We start from the raw sequence: 18,442 nt of genomic DNA on the forward strand, positions 1-18,442 counted from the left end.
GAGAAAGAAAATCCTGTTCATTTAAAAATGTCCTCAGAGAAACAAAAGCCAGCAGACAGAAGAAGAGGTGTTCTGCAGGTTACGGACTCTCCACGGCCCAATCTGTGCAGCTTTTATGGCGTCTGTGCACCTGCACTATGTAATAACATGGCAGGACACATGGAAGTGTGCACGGTGGTGAAGGTTTATAACTCTGTTAAAGTAACTGTCTTCTCACAGTCGGTTTCTTGCCCTCTTTGAGCACAGTTTTCCGCCTCAGCACCCCTTGCACTGTGACTGCTCCCGGGTACAAGTGGACTGCGAGGTCCTCGGACTCCGCAGAGCTGCAACACAACAAGAAAACAGGCATCACTAAACGCGTCTTCATACACAAACGAAAATGGATCACAAATACGGCACAGATAGATGCAATCTGCACAATTTCTTTTAACCCTCCTTCAGTCAGATTTGTCTTTTTCTTTTTGAATTATTTTCTGAATGTGTTGACAGAGAAAGTTTACAGCCATAAATCTAAACACTGCTGTCTGCAGAAATAAAAGCAGATATGGGCGTACTACTATGCAGATTGCCTCTGTCTGGTAAAGATGAGTATGAAATTCACTGAAGTCTGACAGATAAGGGAGAAGGCATCCATAACCAGGAGGAAAGCAAAACCTTTAATGAAGACGAAAACTGGCTTTAATGGTTTAAATGTGTTTATCTGCAGTAGTAGAAAAAGGAACGACAGTTCCAGTACAGTGTGGAAATGTGCCTTTCACTCCAAGCTGCTGTGAAATATCGCCAGTGGAAATCCTGGTCGAGTCTCATCGCAGTCTGGAAAGATGAGCACCAGAGCACAAAGTGCCTTTAATGAAACGCCATTAAAGTTGACTAGAGTTTTAGTTCTCATCAGTCAGTCTGCAGTCTGTCCCACTTCAACATCATGGAAACTACCTAAACTTTACCCTGCAACACATGAGTCACACTGAGACATGCAAGAAAGTTCAGGAAACAAAACAACAAGTCACCGACACTGAGAAAATCATGTCTTCCCTTCACCTTATTTGTGCTTTCACCAACATTTATTTCAAATCAACGGTTACCCGGCAACAAACACATGAAGCCCCGGCACAAAGCCACCTTCGACAGCAAGTGAGTGAAGAAAAGTGAGGCCAAAAGAGAGAATCTGGGTCAAATACAGGTGGTTCCTGTCAGGATGGGTGTACCTGCTGGGCCTTAGGACTCCTCTGTATGGGATGCGGGCCATGCGGGTCACTGGGCCCAGAGAGTGATAGAAGCGGGTCCTGTTCAGAATAGGATGATAGGATAGAACAGGATAGGGGGCATGGGAAACGGTTATGGTCTGTTGTGCTTCTGTTTTTTTTCTCTTATGAGTTAGGGGTAGATGAGGAGAAGGTATGTGGTTTGAGGGATTATTAACAGTGGTGGCATAATCTAAGAGTTTAAGGAAACCGGGCTTGGAGACAGGTGAGACAGAAGAGTCTCAGGCTGGCAGACTCTACAGCAGAAGGGTTTTATGTCAGATTAGATGAGCAGGGCTCTTTGTATCTGCTCACACGGGGGGACTACTTCTTGAAGGGTTTAAATGAAAGCATGTGACACATTTCAGGCTGCTGGAGAAGCTGAAACATCTTTATAACTTTTCTGCAGGCTGAAAGAGGCAGCAGTGGACGGATGAGGCGTGACAGGTTTGGCTGCGAGGCGGGAAGCAATGCTGAGCAGGGCGCGGATGAGTTTTCATGGTAGACAGCTTAGCGCCGGCTTTAAATGCCGGATGATTACATTTGTGACAGAGATGTTTCTTCATTTGTGCTTTTTTTTTGCATGTGGATGTCACAAAAAATTTGGAAAATACCTTTCAAAAGCTGGCCAAGACATCTCCTCGCTGAGTTCAGAGCCCTCGCTGCTCCCTGAACATAAAGAATAATCATGAGGAGGAAGTCTGAAGGTCCAAACAGAGCTTCATGTGTGGACAAAAACAGGCTTTACACTTGCCAAGTGAGATCCCACTGGACAGAGTCGAGCTCTCTGCCTGTCCTCTGGTGGGGCTGTGGCTCTCTAAGACACTGTCGTCCAACAAGTGGCGGGAACCGGCATTTGGGAAAGTTGCACTCTTGAACTCAACTGTATTCATTTTGTGGATAAAGCTGAAGAGGAGAAGGAAGCTGACATTTTTCATTTTTCAACATGTAGAAAACCTATTGTGCTAAAAAAAGAACAGACTTGTAGCCCAGGCTGTGGCACTTCCTGTGTCCATAGGGCAGCAGGTTCCTGGGAGATGGTGGGGTGGCAGGAACTTTGGTTCCATCAGCCGTTGCTGAGCTCTTGCGGCTGCAGAGAGGAGATGCAGATGCTTCCTGGCCTGCAAAGAGAAATGGGGTGTGACCACAAATGCAGGAAACCAGAAGAAAATGGAAAGGAGTTTTTCCAAACCCACCAACTAGATCTTCTTTGGAAGAATTGGCTCTGGGTGTGCTGGTCCCTGGCTCAATCTTCTGTGATAATCTGGAAATATAGTCCTCTATGAAACAACTTAATAAAAAAAACCAAAAAAACCTGCCATCTTTTAACAGGAAACATTTCACTCTAAGCTAATAGAATGGTTGGAATGAGAGAAGAATCCAGTCATCGCTCGACTTCTTACTTATAATTGTCATCCTCCACAAATTTCTGCAGCTCCTCAATGTAGGTGACTGAGTTCAGATACTTCTGTATGTGAGGCAACACCGGCACATCTGAGACACAGGACAAACAAAAAAGTGTCAAGTGTCTTTAAATCATGCTTTTGTGTAACCATCAAGACATTTTAACAAGAAAATTGTTATGCAGAGATCTCAGTGTCAGTGGCAAAGCGGCAGCCTGTGTGTTGCCTGGTAACAATGGCGCCTTAATTTCAGGTGTACCATGTGGAGAAAATGGATTGCTCCTCTTTTAAATCACAGTATGTCGCAGGTCTTTAAAAACAAGAGGCTGCTTTCTAACGTCAAATAGAACAGTCAGAAATGATCAGAAAAATGTTTATATATATAAACATAACGGGAATATAATCCAAACTGCAAAAAAATCTGCATTTCTATGTTATAAGAAAGTGTAAATTCAATTAGAGGAATGTTGAGATATTAGGCTTTTACTTTCGCCTGTTAACCCCGGTTGGGAGATGGGCCGCATACAAGACCTCTGCAGGCAGACTGGTCTTGGGCGAGTTCTTCCAGCTGTCCCCACGTTTTTCCCGTGCTATTGACCCCCTGCTTCCAGCTCTCGGCGCCACGTGTTCCTAGGTCTCCCCCCTTTTTTTTTTTTTTTCCTTTCTTTTTCCTCGGGGATTCCTGCCTTGTCGTGCTGGATGCAGGTTTTCTCAGGAGGTGCCCAATCCATCGCCATCGTCTTTTGGAGACTTTGTCTTCATACTGGTTGCTGCTCCGTCCTCTCCCGTAACTCTTGGTTAGTAAAGATGATCAAATGATCGAACTCTGTTCTCGCTATGTTCCTTTATGTGAGGATGGATGCATTCAGATTACACCACAGACTGTTGACCTCTTGCAGAAACTTCATCTGAGGCATTCTTCTCCTGCTTTTAGCTCTGCTGTAACCGGGGGATGGGGGTGGGGATGTGGTGCAGTTTGAGTCTCACCGTAATTACAGGACCTCTGCAGGTCCGAGATGATTCTGAGAATGTTGTTCATCAGATTGGACCTCTGTTCGTTTTCCAGGATGCTGCCCGTGGAAGGGTATGCCGAGTCTATGTATGTCAGATCAGACAGGTACATCCCTGAAACGAGGCAGCAGAGAGGGAAGCATTAGGTCATGTACTCTTAGCTTCTACACATCTCCTTCAGTAAGCTGAGGGCCCCTGTTAAACCATCCATCAGACTGAAGGGCTTCTGTAACCCACACTTGGGAACACAAGGATTTCCCTGACAGAACATGCAGACCTCACCTCATCAGAAAGGAAGCACGCCTGCAGGAATCGCAAAAGGCAGAAATCGCACCCCAGACGGATTTCAACGGCTGCGTTATGCAAGAGTCGGGCAGCTGAGGATCTCATGGTGCAAAGCCAGTTGGTAACTGGAGACTGAGGGTTTATAATTACGTGGGCAAAAACAGATGGGAATGAAAAGAAAAGGAAAAAGAATCGCCTGTTTATGTACTTTACTCCACTTACAATGTGACGTTTTTTTTTCCTTGATCTAATTCTGCGAGAACTTAATGAGCGACTTGAGTTGATGAAAGATGCTCTCCTCCCCCTCTCAAACGTAAGGCTATTGGTAACAACCGCAGTAGTGCCACCCCCTCCCACTTCCCAAACTGACCTGTATTGCACCTTTTTTTTTTTTCTTTCTTTCTTTCAGCTACATAAATATTAACATTTGAGGACAGATTTAGCAGCAAGTTCCCTTTATCCCTAACAAATAAAAGAAAAAAAGGTGACAAAATGGGCAAATGAAAGCATATCTATGCTCCTCCTTGCATCCAATCCTCAAATATTTATGCATTCCAGCACATAAAGAGTCTAATGAGAACCCAACACATAAAAGGGGCAGAACCGCATGTTTACGGTGTCCCACACAAACACTGGAGTCAAAAAAAAAAGAAAAAGAGCAAGAGCGAGCATGAGAAGCAGTTCCAAGTGTTGAAAGATGGGGCCGTAAGAGAGAACGTGAGAAAAGAGAAGAGGAAGAGGGGATCTTTGAGGCTTCACGGCTGTAGCTGTTCTTCTGAGAGCAAGTCGAGGATAAGAGCATTTAGTCATGCACAAATCCATATGGGCTGGAACACCACTACGCAGACAGACCCTGCGGTTGAGATGCAAAGCCATTATTTATGTTTAGATGTGGAAGAACGTGGGGGAAGTGGTCACTCACCAAGCAGAGAGGGGATACATGAGCTGATTGTGTAGTTAAGACAAATCTTTTCATATTTGTCCATGTTTTAGAAAACTACAGGTGATGGCAAGAGCAGAAGAAAAAACAGGAAGAACTCTAAATATAAATAAAAAAAGAAGAAGAAGCCACAAATCAGTTTTATCTATCCGTTTTAAGAGTCCAGCCGTTCTGGACAGGAAGGGGCCTGAATGACCCCCCAAACCATTAAAATCAGTTCTTCCTGTTTCTGAAGAAGATGAAAAGAAAGACAAGAGAGGCAAAAAAGGTAAACGGGGAGGTGTAATTTGGGGCAATGTCTGAAGTCCGGTCTCGCCTCCTTTCGCTCCAGTTTCAAAGCTTTTCCTCGGCTGAAAATGGGAAATTTAAACAAGCCAGACTCTTATTTTCCTTTTTCCATCAGAGTGACATCACAAGTTACAAAAAAGTAAGAGGGGGGGGAGGGGTTTGTTGAACACATACACACCCTGATCCGTCATCTCCTCCCCCCTCTTATCCTTTGTGAAATACTCAAGACCTTGGTGCTCACAGCTCATTCTGCTCAAGGGGCCGGCTTTTGAACCATGTCCCAGCCTGAGCACCGGGACGGCTAATGCCACTTTGGGAAGTAAGGGCCTCCTCTTAAGCCCTGTGAGCTGCAGCAACAAACGGGACTGTGAGAGGAAGTGGAAGGGAGCACCTCAGAGGACTGGGACAAAACAGACAGAGAGATGAGAGCACAGCTGCCGCGTCAAGACGCAATACAGAACACACGTGAGACCATAACTGACGGAAACAGCTCAACACTGGTAGCAAAAAGGTAACACTTTGACCTAGTGCGTGCCATCCGTTGAGCTTTTTTTGGAATGTGTGGACGCTTCACCAAGACGGCATTTGTGTGAGGTGAATATGCAGGAGAGTGCAGCTGTGAGAGCTCTCGCTGAGGGGTTAGGACGCTTTGTGGCTGAAGGTCGCGGCTGCAGACTAAAATATTTGCAATGCTTCTTCAGCTTTCGTGTACGATGTGCTGAGAAAAGGCAATAAGTTTACAAATGCAAACGCACAGGAGTCCACTAAAAGATCCATGAGGATCCCATATGTGCGGTGAAGGGATTGAGGAGTTTGGCATCTCCACACTGACTGCAGCCCCTGAGGTGACATCTATTGTAACAATTCAGACTTTGAACATCAGGTCAGTGGAGTTTATTCTTTTGGCACAAGAGGGGAACACGTCACATCTGGAATTTACTTCAATATTTACCTGCACACCAAAGAAAGAGAAGAAGTGAAGAGGCGCATTCCAGCAGAGAACATGAGGGAGACTGATAAGATGGAGAGATTTGGGTTCTGGAGCCAGGCTTGTTTGTTTTTTCCTAGGTTTTGGTTTCCTAATAGAGAAACATCAGAACTATAGCAGGGGTGGGGGCAAGAATAGAGTCAAGTAGTCAAAGGATGAGGGGACTGAAATGAAGGTGACCAGAGATCACATAAGCATATTCGTATATAATAAAGAGCTTAAGACAGAAAACCCTTTTTTGCTAAGAAGTATACACATTTTAAAGAAAGTTTTAGTTTGATGTGCATGTTAACCCCCCCCCGTGGATCTTCAGAAGACTTCAGATGCAATCCTGACTTCTGACATCAGCTGATGGAACTGGAAAACACTGACCAACATCTGCGCCAACTAAAAGCTTCCTCAAAGAGGGCAAGGACAGACAAAAAAACCTTTTAAAAAAGTAATAACTGATATTTATACCTCTAATAACTTGTGTCTTTTAATGTTTTTTTATAAGATAGAAGATAAAGTGGAGTAGAACCAGCTGTCTGAGACATGTCCAGAACATTCCTTGCTCTGGCTTTACCTGAATTTTAGCTGTGAAGTAGAAGAAAGCGTTAAATGGGTTATTACCTGCATTCTAGACATAAATAACTATTCTTTTAACCTTCAACCTCAGTGTTCAGGTCCTTTCTATTTAAGGTTTTCAGAACTCCCTTGACTGTCCAATAAATGGCAATGAGGGAGTGCATGTTTAGGCTGTCAGAGCCACTCCACTGTTATTGGTGTTACGGTGGAGCAGAAGATGATTGACGGCTCACCCTGCCAGAACTAACCAGCTGTGTTTTGGGGATGAGCGCGTCGCCTCCAAACCTGTTTCCCTGTTTGGCAGGAGTCCCATTTATGTGCAGCAGACATGTCAGCTGATCTTATCGAGAGAAAACGAGCACAAGAACGAAGCGGAGATAAGCGCAGGGGGAAAAGCAGCCACGGGCTTGTCCAAAACCAAGACCTGCTGAGCTGCTGACCACCGTGCGGTTAGATCAAGCCACAGAAAAGCAAGCTGGGCATACTAAACCTGGCACTAGAGAAACACGGTGCGCCCTTTAAACCCGGAGAATGGGGAAAACGTGGACAGAATAAAAAGGCGGAGGTGTAGGGGAAGTTCAGGGAAGTCTCTGCCTGATCCGAAAAGCTCATTTACAACCCCCTTAATGAGGTCTTGGACACGGCTGAACAGACGGGTCACAATTACAAGCAAGAAGTCAGCCAGCAGGTCAGGGCAAAAAGACAAGGGAAGTGAAAGCATGTCACTAAATAGAGCCAATGGGAATAAGAGCGTAATGCTGTCGGAGCAAATTTATGTGCTCTTCCGCGTTGATTCTGGTAACTGAAAACATCTGTCGGCCGATATGTGAGCTTAAGGTGAGGTGTGACTCAGAGGGGAAATAAATACCAACAAAGAGCACATTTGAGAGGTTACGAGTCTTCTCCTCAATCTGAACGTTTTACAATGGGCAGCCAAACAAAAAGTTGTAACTTTTTAATGGTTCTTCCTCCTGGCTCTCCTCCTCCTCCTGACTCTCCTCCAGTTCTTGTCTGTAGCAAGAAACATTTGCTCAAAGCCAAGTTTTCCTTCAAACACTTTAGCTAAAAAAAAACCAAGCTACTTGTTAGCCAAACCATCAAAGGATGCCGTTAGTTGTTCAAAAACGGACGTGATTAATGATTTAGAAGTTATTAGAATGGTTTGTCAGCATATGTGTGGAGCAGGGTGTGTGTTTATTTTGCAATGGGGGAGGAAAGAGTGCTGTGCATTAACGGAGGCGGGCGGTGGACAATTGTGACTCATTATCTCGACAGAGTAAGACGAATAGACAAGTGCGATCCTCTATGAACTACCGCAACACAGAAAACCTCCACGAAAAAACATAACAAAACACAGAAAAAAACAGAATGTTTGTGCATCAATCTGTGGGCTGTGCTCCAAGAGGAAGTTCCCAGAAACGCCAGATGACTGAAGGGGTTTGTGAAACGGATGAGTGGGTGGGTGAGGTAGAGGAAAGGTGGAGCAGCACCCTTCATCCCACATTTAGACCTCTGACCCCTACATCAGTGCACATGTTTAGAGTTTCTCCGCACAAGAGGAAAAGCAGATGGGGGCCCGTGGGGCCTTAGGGGGATTTGAGGTTTGCACTGCTCACTAATGCAGCATCTAGAAGGTAGAAACTAGATAGCAGGAGGAAGACAGGACTTCTGAGAAGGTTGGGTGTATTTTATCTAGAGGCCCAAGTCAAACTGCTTTTGTGTAGACGAACATTATCTCGGCATGAAATCCAAGAAGCCTAAAATGCTCCTGTTTTCAACTCTAAATGAAGATTTAATAGCATGTAGTCAAAAAAAAGGCCAAAATCGTTATGAGTGTGTTATGGTGATGATGGGTACTGTGCAGGTAGTTTTGTTTTCATTAGGTGTTTTATGCTGTCAGTCACTTTTCCTCCCCGTCCTAACGCTGCGCTCTCTTGGCACATATCTTTACTTCCATCCTGTACTTGGCTTTCATCAGAAGGATTCTTATTAGTCTTTTCTATTTATGTTGGATTAAAGATTGATTGACCACAAGGATGGCTTGTAAAGCAAAGCCGGCGCTTCTTTCACGCCGACTCCCTACAGGACCCGCCTTGGTTCCGACCAGGGCTGACGGCGTGTGTTTGCGAGCATTGTGGACTTGTTGTGGGGAACGTCTGAGGACCAGATGGTGGAAGCAGGAAGAGGGTTTGCGAGGCTGGGAAATGCGTTCACCATAAAAATTCTGTTAAATCTAAGCCAATTCCATTGTTCACGCTTGCTGACCTGCAATCCATCAGGCTTACGCACCGACACCTCAGAACGAAATGATCACAATCACAGCAGGAGACTCGAACACAAACAGACACACTGCTGGGAGTAATGTCACGTCAAGTATAGCTCTGAAAGTTAAATACGCCTTGATTTCTTCAGCATGAATAGACTTGGCCATTTCTGTGGAATTATAGTGGGAATGTCCCAGTTTATAGACGATTCTTTAATGTAGAGTAAATAAATAAATAAAAAAAAGAAAGTTATTAGCATCTTTGCTTTAATTAGATAAGTAACGGTCTCCATCTTGTGTTATGTCACTTGGCGAGTGTAGACCATGTTTTGGTGCATGCCTGAAGCAGAATTGGCATTTACAGACTTTTTCCCATGAATACTTGCTGCGTTTAGTGAGGGCTCTGAAATCAGAGGTACAATGTTTTGTTCCTTATCAAGAAACATACAAAAATAAAATAAATACAAGATTGGATCATTTGTTACACTGTAATGCAATATTAGACAACAGTATGCAGCAAAAGGGACAGAAGCAGCTAATTTAACTAATAAAAGCGAACACGTAAAGAAAACCTCCAAAAAAAAGCTTTGATATAATAGCCCCGCCCCCTGATTTTAATGGCATCAGCAAACTTTTTTACTTTTATTTTCGGTGAGTATAAAAAAACTTAGAATAATAAAGATTGATTACGTTTTTTTTTACTGAATGAATGCAAAAACACATGAAATCATTTATGCATTCATGCCCAGTGTAAAATCAGAATAAATCAGATTATGTTGCTTTTTGCAGTTGATTGAGTTTATCTGTGGAAAATAGCTTAAATCAGTCTTCAGTTAGGATCTTAATTGGGGCAAATATACAGTAAAATGTAGTTTCCAATGAGTTGGAACCACACACACAGAATGAAAACTGTTTATTCTAAAAGCAAGTTAATCCATTTTTTAAGGCTAACAAGGAATATCTGTGTTTAAAGAGGCTTTTTTTCCAACACATTCACAATGTAAACTGAGGGCCATGTGCCTGTTTCTTTGTGGAAGCAAACTGCATTCACTCAGCTGATTACCCATGATTCAACAGTCGTTTTTCCTGTCTAGAAGTAGGACAAGCAGTTGCTTTCCAAAATGACTTCTCCAGTCCTTTCCTTGGTTGCAACGTGCAGAAAGTAATCATTTCAGTGCCGTTCTCAGACACAAAGCTAATAAGGATTAATATACGCCATCAGCAGCCATAATGAAATCTAAGCAAGACGAAAACCAGAGTCTGTGTGGTTGCCATACACGGAGCAGGCCAAAACCAATCTCCAACACTTATTCAGCTTGGCGTTGCTTCACATTTATCTTCCAGCATGTCCATGCGTGCATGCGTGTGCGAATATAAGCACAGCTAGAGAGGGGAATGCCTATAAAAGCAGATTCCGTCAGCGAGACACAGAGCAGTTCAATTATCACACCATAAATGAAACAAAGCCGCCTTCAATAGGAAACCGAATGGATCTACAACAACAGACGCAACATACACTGAAAACCTATGGAACGCACAGTCTGCACACACTTTGGCAAAAGACCAAGCTGAGAACATTTAAACAGAGATAAAGCTGAAAACAACTCCCAGCTGGAACTGTGAGTGTGTGGGAACAAGAGCAGAGGAAGCAGAGTCCTGCCTGGCCAATCAAATGAACAGAAAGGCCCAACGCACCGAGACCGAGAGGAGTTTACATAATAAATGAAAATGTCAAACACACCTTTTTTTTATTTTCAAGAATCATAAATGGAGGATGTCTAAAAGTGTTTGCAAAAACATAAACAAAGTGGACCAGACTGATGTGGATCCTTTATCGATCCATCAAAGAAGGGACTGTTTGAATAAATGAGGCTGCTTGTCAGTTAAGAATATACTACAAGAAAAGTTCTAAATCTTCACTGTTTAGTGTATGTCACACGTGTGCCTTTATGTTGCTGAAAAGCATCGAAGGCACAAGGAAGGAAAAGGTTGTAGAAAAAAATTGAAGAGAGATTTTTTTTAAAAAAGGGGAAGAGGATTTCCAAATCAAGCACACAGAAGATTAAAAGTCAGAGTGACAGAAGAAAAAGATTTTATCTTTAAGAGGATCTTTCTCATGTTACGTTCATGACAACAGATCAAGAAGATGGTTCAAGCGTCTACCCTGAAGCATGAGACACATTTTAAGATGCATGCCAACACAAAACACAATTATGCAGCAAATTACATACATTTGATATGAAACCTTTGATAAAGCTGCTATTTTGGTACATCATCACGTAAAAGGACTTCAGACATTGAACAAATTCATCACGTCCTGTATGTCAGGACTGAGCCTAAGCCTGCACAATATGAGGAAAACGTGTGATGTGCAATATCAGTGATCCAAATTGAAATGATTATTTGAGCACAAAATAAATAACGCATCATTTTCATTTTCACTGCAACAGTTGAGAAACACTGCGTTTTTTTTTTTTTCTCAGGTGGGACAGAGAGTCCACATTTTGTTGCTTCTGTATTTGAATCTAAAGTGAAAATCTGAAGTCTGCAACATTGAGTGAACTGCAGTGAAGCCGTAGCTCAAGATCGGCCGTCCACACACTCAAATATAAGACAACAGCCTCGTCTACAAAAAGCACTTTTACTTTCTAAACTCCTAAATCCAGAAAACAGCCCCCCCCTCAGCTGGGCCGTACACACACACAGTAACCGGAGAGCTCTGTGTTTTCTATCCAAATGGCCCCACAGCACTGAAGCGCTTGGGAACTGTTTTGATTCTTCAAGGCAGAAGAAATGGGATCCCCTCTGCCTGTTCTGACCAAACACTGTAAATGTTGTATCTTTGTGGCACGCGGTGACCTCCGTGTGTCTCCTGGAATGTCTTTGATATGTTGCGCTTCACTGAGACCGGGTTGGCCCCTCATATTCAGGGGAACCTCACAGCGGGGAATCCAACTCCAAGCCCAGGAGCAGAGGGGGAAGGACGAGGACGGGGAGGGGATGGATGAAGAAAAAGAAGTGATGCTGGTAATAGCTGACAGATGAGCTTCGACGATACTCTGTATGAATATGGACACGTGTCTGAAAATGACTTCAATGAAGCCAGTCATAGTTGGGAGCATGAGGAGACACAGGAGAGACGATGCCGACGGTAAAGTCATTAGCAGCTGTGGAGCTCGGCAGGGATACAAGTACCTGGTTCCACTGTCAGACTGCTGGAAAAACACTCCACTCTCAAAATGAGTAACGTCTCTGGACCATCGTGCAGACACAGTCTTCAGGCACTCAGATCAACACACTAGTTTGCACATACCACGAGGAACACACACCCGCTTATGAGCTGCAACACTCGCCGTAATCCTTTCAACTCCGTTTCAAGTGACATAACTGCCAGAATTCTTGAAGAACCATAATGGCGTCATACAAAAAGCGCACAAGGCGCGGGTTTCAGTGTGGAGGTGTGACTTAATGATGTGGCACAAAGCAAAGGCTGACTGAGGAGAAACCGGCCAAAGTCAAAGAAGTAAATAAAGCAGCAAAAAAATATCAAAAATAAAATAAAATCAGAGCCCACACTAAGCTCAACAAAGGCTTTTTTTTTATTCTTTACTATGATTGATGGTTAAGATTAACACAAATACTATAAACGTAACTCTACTGTATTACAACTCTTTGAATGACTCGTTGGAAAAAAAATGAAACCAAGACAGAAATAGATAATAATAATAAATAACAGAAGTATTGTGTTGAACATATACGGTAAGCATGCAATGAAATATATATATTTTTTTTTCTATAGACTAGGTCAGTTGTTTAGAAAGAACGTTTCTCAATGTCTTCACAAATAAAAAGTAGCCTGGACGACTGCAAGGTCAGATCAGTGAATCCCCTCTTGCCTTCTTGAATGAAATATCCACATGTTTCACTGAAAACATGTTGCAAAAATCCCCTCTGATTTTTCCTGCAGTGCAGCCAAGGCAACGGGTTTTGTTTTGGGTATTTGTTTATCACCAAAGTTATGCTTACCGTGGACTAACTTGGAAAAATAACCAATATTTGTGGAGCAAGAATTATGTTGTAATGTTGCAAAGAGAGAAAAGACGATACTTTAATTCAATGTGCTGCAAAAAAAAAACAGAGGGAAAACTTTGTGGAACAATTCCTGTAGTTACAAAAGATTGCTTTGTTGCATTTTCTATGCGACAAAAGGAAAGGGGCATGCAAAGCAAAAAGCAAAATAGACGTAAAAGTTCATTTATGGATGTGTTATAAAGATAGATCATAGATTAATGTCTTTTTATGAAATGGAAAAGACCTGCCTGATTGTTTTTTGGGAACATGGGGTGTCCGTCAGCGGGGAATTCATTTAAGACAGAAAGCAGATGTCATAGAGCTGGCTGAAAGAAAATGGTTCTCCATTTCATTCTTTCCACAGAAGTTCTCCAGCACTGCAATATGACAACTCTAATTTTTAAGAACAGAAGGAAACTGCACTCATTGTCTGCTCCTAAAAGCATTTAGCGCCTCTCTGCGTGGTTGATTCCGCTTGCCATCGTTTTTATCAACCCAAAAGCTCTTGCATTCCGTTTAATTTCTTTATTTTTCCATCATCGTAGGGAGGCCTGGAGGGAACCCTAGCAGCTGTCCATCAATCCTTCCAGCCAGCAGCCATGCAGGGGCTGGTTTGGAGCCTGTGTGTCCTGCTCTGCCTCTCGCTGTGGGAAGAGAGTTCCTGCAGGAGCTCCAGGGAAACCCAGAGAACCAAAGAGCCTTTCCTTAAGAGAAGTAAAAGAGCTCCTACAGATCCCAACGCTAAACAGTGTTCCTATACTTTTCTGGTGCCTGAGCAGAGAATTACAGGTACAAAAGACCTTTAAAAAACATATTCTTTTGGTATTTTCAATACTTTTTACTTCCTACTGGACTATTTATGGTTAAATCATTCATGTCTATCATCAGGTCCGATCTGTGCCAGCACCACAGGCCCGGAGCCAGACAAGGACAGAGTGACCCGTATGGACATAGCAGATGTGAGGGAAGTTCTTAACAAACAGCGGCGTGAGATTGAGACGCTGCAGCTGGTGGTGGATGTGGATGGTAACTTGGTGAACGAGATGAAGCTGCTGCGGAAAGAGAGCCGAAACATGAATTCCCGGGTGACCCAGCTCTACATGCAGCTGCTCCATGAGATCATCAGGAAAAGAGACAATTCTCTGGAGTTGGCCCAGCTGGAGAACCGCGTCCTAAATGTGACCTCGGAAATGATGCGTCTGGCTTCGAGGTACAAGGACCTAGAGGCCCGCTTCGCCACAATAGCTGGGGTGGTCAACAACCAGTCCGTTCTCATCACTGCCTTAGAGGAGCAATGCCTGAGGAGCCTGGGGCAGGGTGAACGCGCCCAAGCTCCTCCATTGGTGCGGGCAGTGCCACAGAACATTCCGGTTGACAACCGTTTCACCAATGAGATTCAAAGAAACAGCAGGGCCTTTACACGAGGGTCGCGGAAGAACTCCCCAACTGTGAGCCCCTTTGGGATCGACCCTCCACCGCCACAGGGAACGCTAACTTCTGATGGTACGTTTCTATTTTTAAGTAGCAAAACACAAAATCTGTTTAAATTTAAACATCCACAGTTGCATCAATGCAAAAACTCTTAAATCATTGAGAAGTTTAATTACAACTACCGGTACTTTAGTGCAATTCCCAAAACCCATTTCTTCACAGCAGCTGGTATGGCTGAGGTGCAGTTGGATCCTCCTTGCTGCAGAGGCAGTGAAGTCATACATTCCTATTATCCCCACATGGCTGCCCTGTGCTGAGAACATGCAGTAAATTACTGGGATGCAGAGTAGGGATCTACGTCTGATAGAAGGGGGTTGCACAGCAAACGTATGGCTTTGCTCAGGTTTACACAATACACAGACCACCAGTTTGTCAACTAACTGTTTTTCTGAACTTTACGCAAATTTTAAAAACCAATTTTAATCATCGATTCCACTCCAAAGACGTCTTTCCAAGCTCGTCTCTCTCAGCTTGGAAAGTAAAATAGCCTCTCAGGTTAGGCAGCTTTTTGGAAATGTCTTCTAAACTCAGATCAGATCCTTTTTATTTTGACTGGCAATTACAATACAGCTAGGAATTCTGACGAGAGTTATGCAACCCAATAGTGGAACGGATTAAATCATTCATAGCCTGCCTCAGACGGAATCGGCAATAAAACCTCTGAGAAGCAGTGAAAAACTATTTACATGGGAAGGAGTGATCAAAAACATAGAAATTCTAGAGAAATGCAGGCAATTTTAGAACATTAAAAATTACTAAGCAGATCTTGATGCTGCTGTGACGCCTGACAGATTTTTTTTTATCCAGACTTAAATGCTTTATTTTTTCCCCCACAATTTCTACTGCCGTCATCTCTTCAAAGTCTAGCCGGTGAAACCCTGTCTTTCGGAACAGTGCACTGTATAAAAAATAAGAAGCAAAGCAGGTATAATTTAAAGGTGCCGAAGGGGAAGTGTGGGAAAAATGAGCTAGAGAACAAAAGGAGAGGCTGGGTGGGGTGGTAGCAAGAAGGCAAGAATGGTTGAAAAAACAAACTTAAAAGAAAAATGTCTGAGCTAAATTATTAATAATAATACTAAGATTATATAATATTCTTCCCTTTCTCTGAGAGTCTGAACATATGGATTCACATGTCAGGAGACAGAGAAATGTCAAACTAGCACTATACTTCTATGTACTGACTTCACCATGTACCTCATGCCATCAGCAATTTCCTGATACCATAGCGATTTGTTCCAAGTCTTTAGGGCCATAAGGGATAACTTCCCAGCTATCTACCATCTATCAGATTGCACATTTTTAGCGCTGTAACAGCCACGCTAAAACCTAAAATATACATTTTCTTTCCTTTAATCGCCTTATCAACCCCAGGTCCTTTCAAGGACTGCTATGAGGTGCGGCAAGCTGGTCACACCACCAGTGGGATGTATCTGCTCAAGACAGACAACAGCGATCGACTGTTCCAAGCCTGGTGTGAACATGGTCTTGACAATGGTGGATGGACTGTGTTGCAAAGGAGGCGAGGTGGCGCAATCAACTTCTTTAGAAACTGGGACACCTATAAGGCAAGTTCAATGACCAAAGATTCACAAAAGTTAATGTTATGTTGTAAAACTACAAATCTTTCACCTGGTCTTTCAGCCAGGAGGAATTTAGGGTTATTATTTAAGTGCTTGGATGAAGCTAAGCAGCAGAAATATGAGAAACTAACATTGGAAATTTATGGTTATACAGAGACATTTGTACAAAATCCTCAAATAAAATACATTTCCGTTTTCGTCCCTACAGAAAGGCTTTGGCAACATTGACGGTGAGCACTGGCTTGGGCTCGAAAATATTTACAACCTGTCCAAACAGGGCGACTATAAGCTGATGATAGAGCTGGAAGACTGGGCAGGAAAGAAGGTTTATGCAGAGTACAGCAGTTTCCACTTGGAATCAGAAAATCAAGGCTATCGACTGAGGTTGGGCACCTACCAGGGCAATGCTGGAGACTCCCTCAGCAGCAACAACGGAAAACAATTCACCACACTCGACCGGGACAGGGATGCTTTCAGTGGTGAGCGATTACAAGCTGAATGCAACTTGCTGTCTTATCTTGGTCATGATGGAGTCACTTCCATGTTCTGATCTTGTTTTCTGGTTTAATTGATCCCATCTTTAGGCAACTGTGCCCACTTCCATAGGGGCGGCTGGTGGTACAATGACTGTGGTCAGACGAATCTAAATGGAGTGTTTCACAGCGGAGGAGTGTATCGCAGCAAATTTCAGGACGGGATCTTTTGGGCAGACTATGGTGGAGGTTTCTACTCTCTAAAGTCTGTTCTTCTCATGATCCGACCAATTGACTAAAACCTCAAAGTGTTTCAAGTGCGGTTGAAGAACCCATCTGTCATTTGATTATCCTTTACTTGTAAAGATGAAGGCAGAGGAAGCCATCTCTGCCAGTGTATCCACAGCCTTAGACACACAGCTGAAAAGGGAGAGGACTCGCGTAACTACGTGCCTGTCCATCTGCGTATGGCTAAGCTGGCTTTGGCATGTACATATCGTTGGGACTTATTTTCTACCGTTAATTTAAGAGGTGTGATTCAACTCAGGCCAAACGTTTAGTGTTGTCACTCTGCCACTCTTTGTTATTTATCAGTGTATTTATAGTGAATGTAGTCAGTTATGTACTCCTGTTACGACTAAGACTTTTCATGTAGAGAATTCACTTGCAACACTTTAAGAGAACACATAAAACAACAAATCAAGAGTGAATGTGGATACAGAATATGCAATGCTAGACATCCAAAATAAATACATATTTTTATAAACATAAAAATGTGTGTTTTTACTCATGTTTTGAGAATACCAATGATGGCTGCTTTGCATACATTGCAGGAAAAAAACTTGAGTAGAGACAGCATATAGAGACAGCATTTAAAAATAGTTATAGACTTAGAGTGGGTTTAAAAACATGCATGATAGAAAAACAGCAGCTCTGTAAAAAGTAATTGGACAAAATGACTCAACTTTGAGTGAAGGAAGACACTATGATGCTTGAGAAAAATAGAAAGCAAGCAACAGCTGCTGCATGCTCTGATGGAAACATTCTTTCCACATAAAACCACAGAGCCTATCTTGAAAAATAGGCCTATCTCAAAATGATGGCTCCCCTCAGAATATTCCACGCCCAGAGGTGCTGTAACTCAGAACAGATAAGAGCGCTCTGACTCTCTAATGTGCAAGAAGAGCATAGCTGCAGTCAACGCATGGTTTCACACCAGTTGAACAACAAGCCAAGAAAGCTGAGCCTTAGCGGCAGCCTGTTGGACTCTGGGATATCCACAAATTCTCTTTGGTCCCAGTGCGGCAGCGGCGGCGGCGACTCCAGACACAGGGTAGTTGAGAAACAAAGCCCCCCACCTGGCAAACATTTTTGATCTGAGCCGTTTTCCATTACATTACCTATTCCATACGCTGATGCCTGCGTCCCCCAGCAACCACAGCTCAGCAAAAAAACAGCGCCCAGCTCGTTTCTGTCATACAGTGAAATCTTTCCTCACTGACTAATGCCAAACACATCATTCAGGAAAGTCCCTGCTACCTCCATTATCCATTTTCTTCCTTTATGTACCAATACATAAATTTTTTATAACATCTGCAAATGTTTAGAAATGATTCAGAAACATGATTGAGGCTTCAAATCCTTGCTCTTGTTGCTCGTGGAAAGCTCCACACAACTTTGGGATTGAATGAGCTGACAGAACGTATTAGTTGACACTTCATTCGCTTCACAAATAAATGAAAGAACGACACATTAAAGAAATCTTGCATGGATCCGCCTATATAAGAGCTCTTTGTCTGGGTTTACTCAAGAACAAGAGCAAGTTCATCTGAGCTCACACT

The 18,442-nt window shown here is 43.2% G+C and overlaps 2 protein-coding genes across 17 annotated transcripts in view; one reads left to right on the forward strand and one right to left on the reverse strand.

Moving 5' to 3' along the window:
* ralgps2 (Ral GEF with PH domain and SH3 binding motif 2) overlaps positions 1 to 18,442 on the reverse strand; it is a 62,561-nt gene that overhangs the window by 5,852 nt on the left and 38,267 nt on the right. For 9 of the 16 annotated variants that reach the window (XM_011474357.4, XM_011474354.4, XM_020702605.3 and 6 more), the window contains 8 exons: positions 3,632 to 3,769; positions 2,645 to 2,735; positions 2,438 to 2,505; positions 2,224 to 2,362; positions 1,990 to 2,147; positions 1,856 to 1,910; positions 1,206 to 1,283; positions 218 to 323 (listed from right to left, as the gene is read on the reverse strand). In XM_011474357.4, the coding sequence (XP_011472659.1) occupies positions 218 to 323; positions 1,206 to 1,283; positions 1,856 to 1,910; positions 1,990 to 2,147; positions 2,224 to 2,362; positions 2,438 to 2,505; positions 2,645 to 2,735; positions 3,632 to 3,769 (833 nt within the window). The remainder of the gene's footprint in view (positions 1 to 217; positions 324 to 1,205; positions 1,284 to 1,855; positions 1,911 to 1,989; positions 2,148 to 2,223; positions 2,363 to 2,437; positions 2,506 to 2,644; positions 2,736 to 3,631; positions 3,770 to 18,442) is intronic. The other 7 variants (XM_078946253.1, XM_011474358.4, XM_078946255.1 and 4 more) reach the window with 3 other exon arrangements.
* angptl1a (angiopoietin-like 1a) lies at positions 5,366 to 17,375 on the forward strand. The gene is made up of 6 exons (XM_078946260.1): positions 5,366 to 5,679; positions 13,603 to 13,846; positions 13,946 to 14,560; positions 15,920 to 16,117; positions 16,341 to 16,607; positions 16,713 to 17,375. Exons 2-6 carry the CDS (start codon positions 13,657 to 13,659, stop codon positions 16,898 to 16,900), a joined length of 1,458 nt encoding a protein of 485 aa, XP_078802386.1. The 5' UTR covers positions 5,366 to 5,679; positions 13,603 to 13,656; the 3' UTR covers positions 16,901 to 17,375.

This window comes from Oryzias latipes, chromosome 4 (assembly GCF_053564925.1).
Source record: "Oryzias latipes strain Hd-rR chromosome 4, Olatipes_Hd-rR_3.1".
Classification (NCBI taxonomy): domain Eukaryota; kingdom Metazoa; phylum Chordata; class Actinopteri; order Beloniformes; family Adrianichthyidae; genus Oryzias; species Oryzias latipes.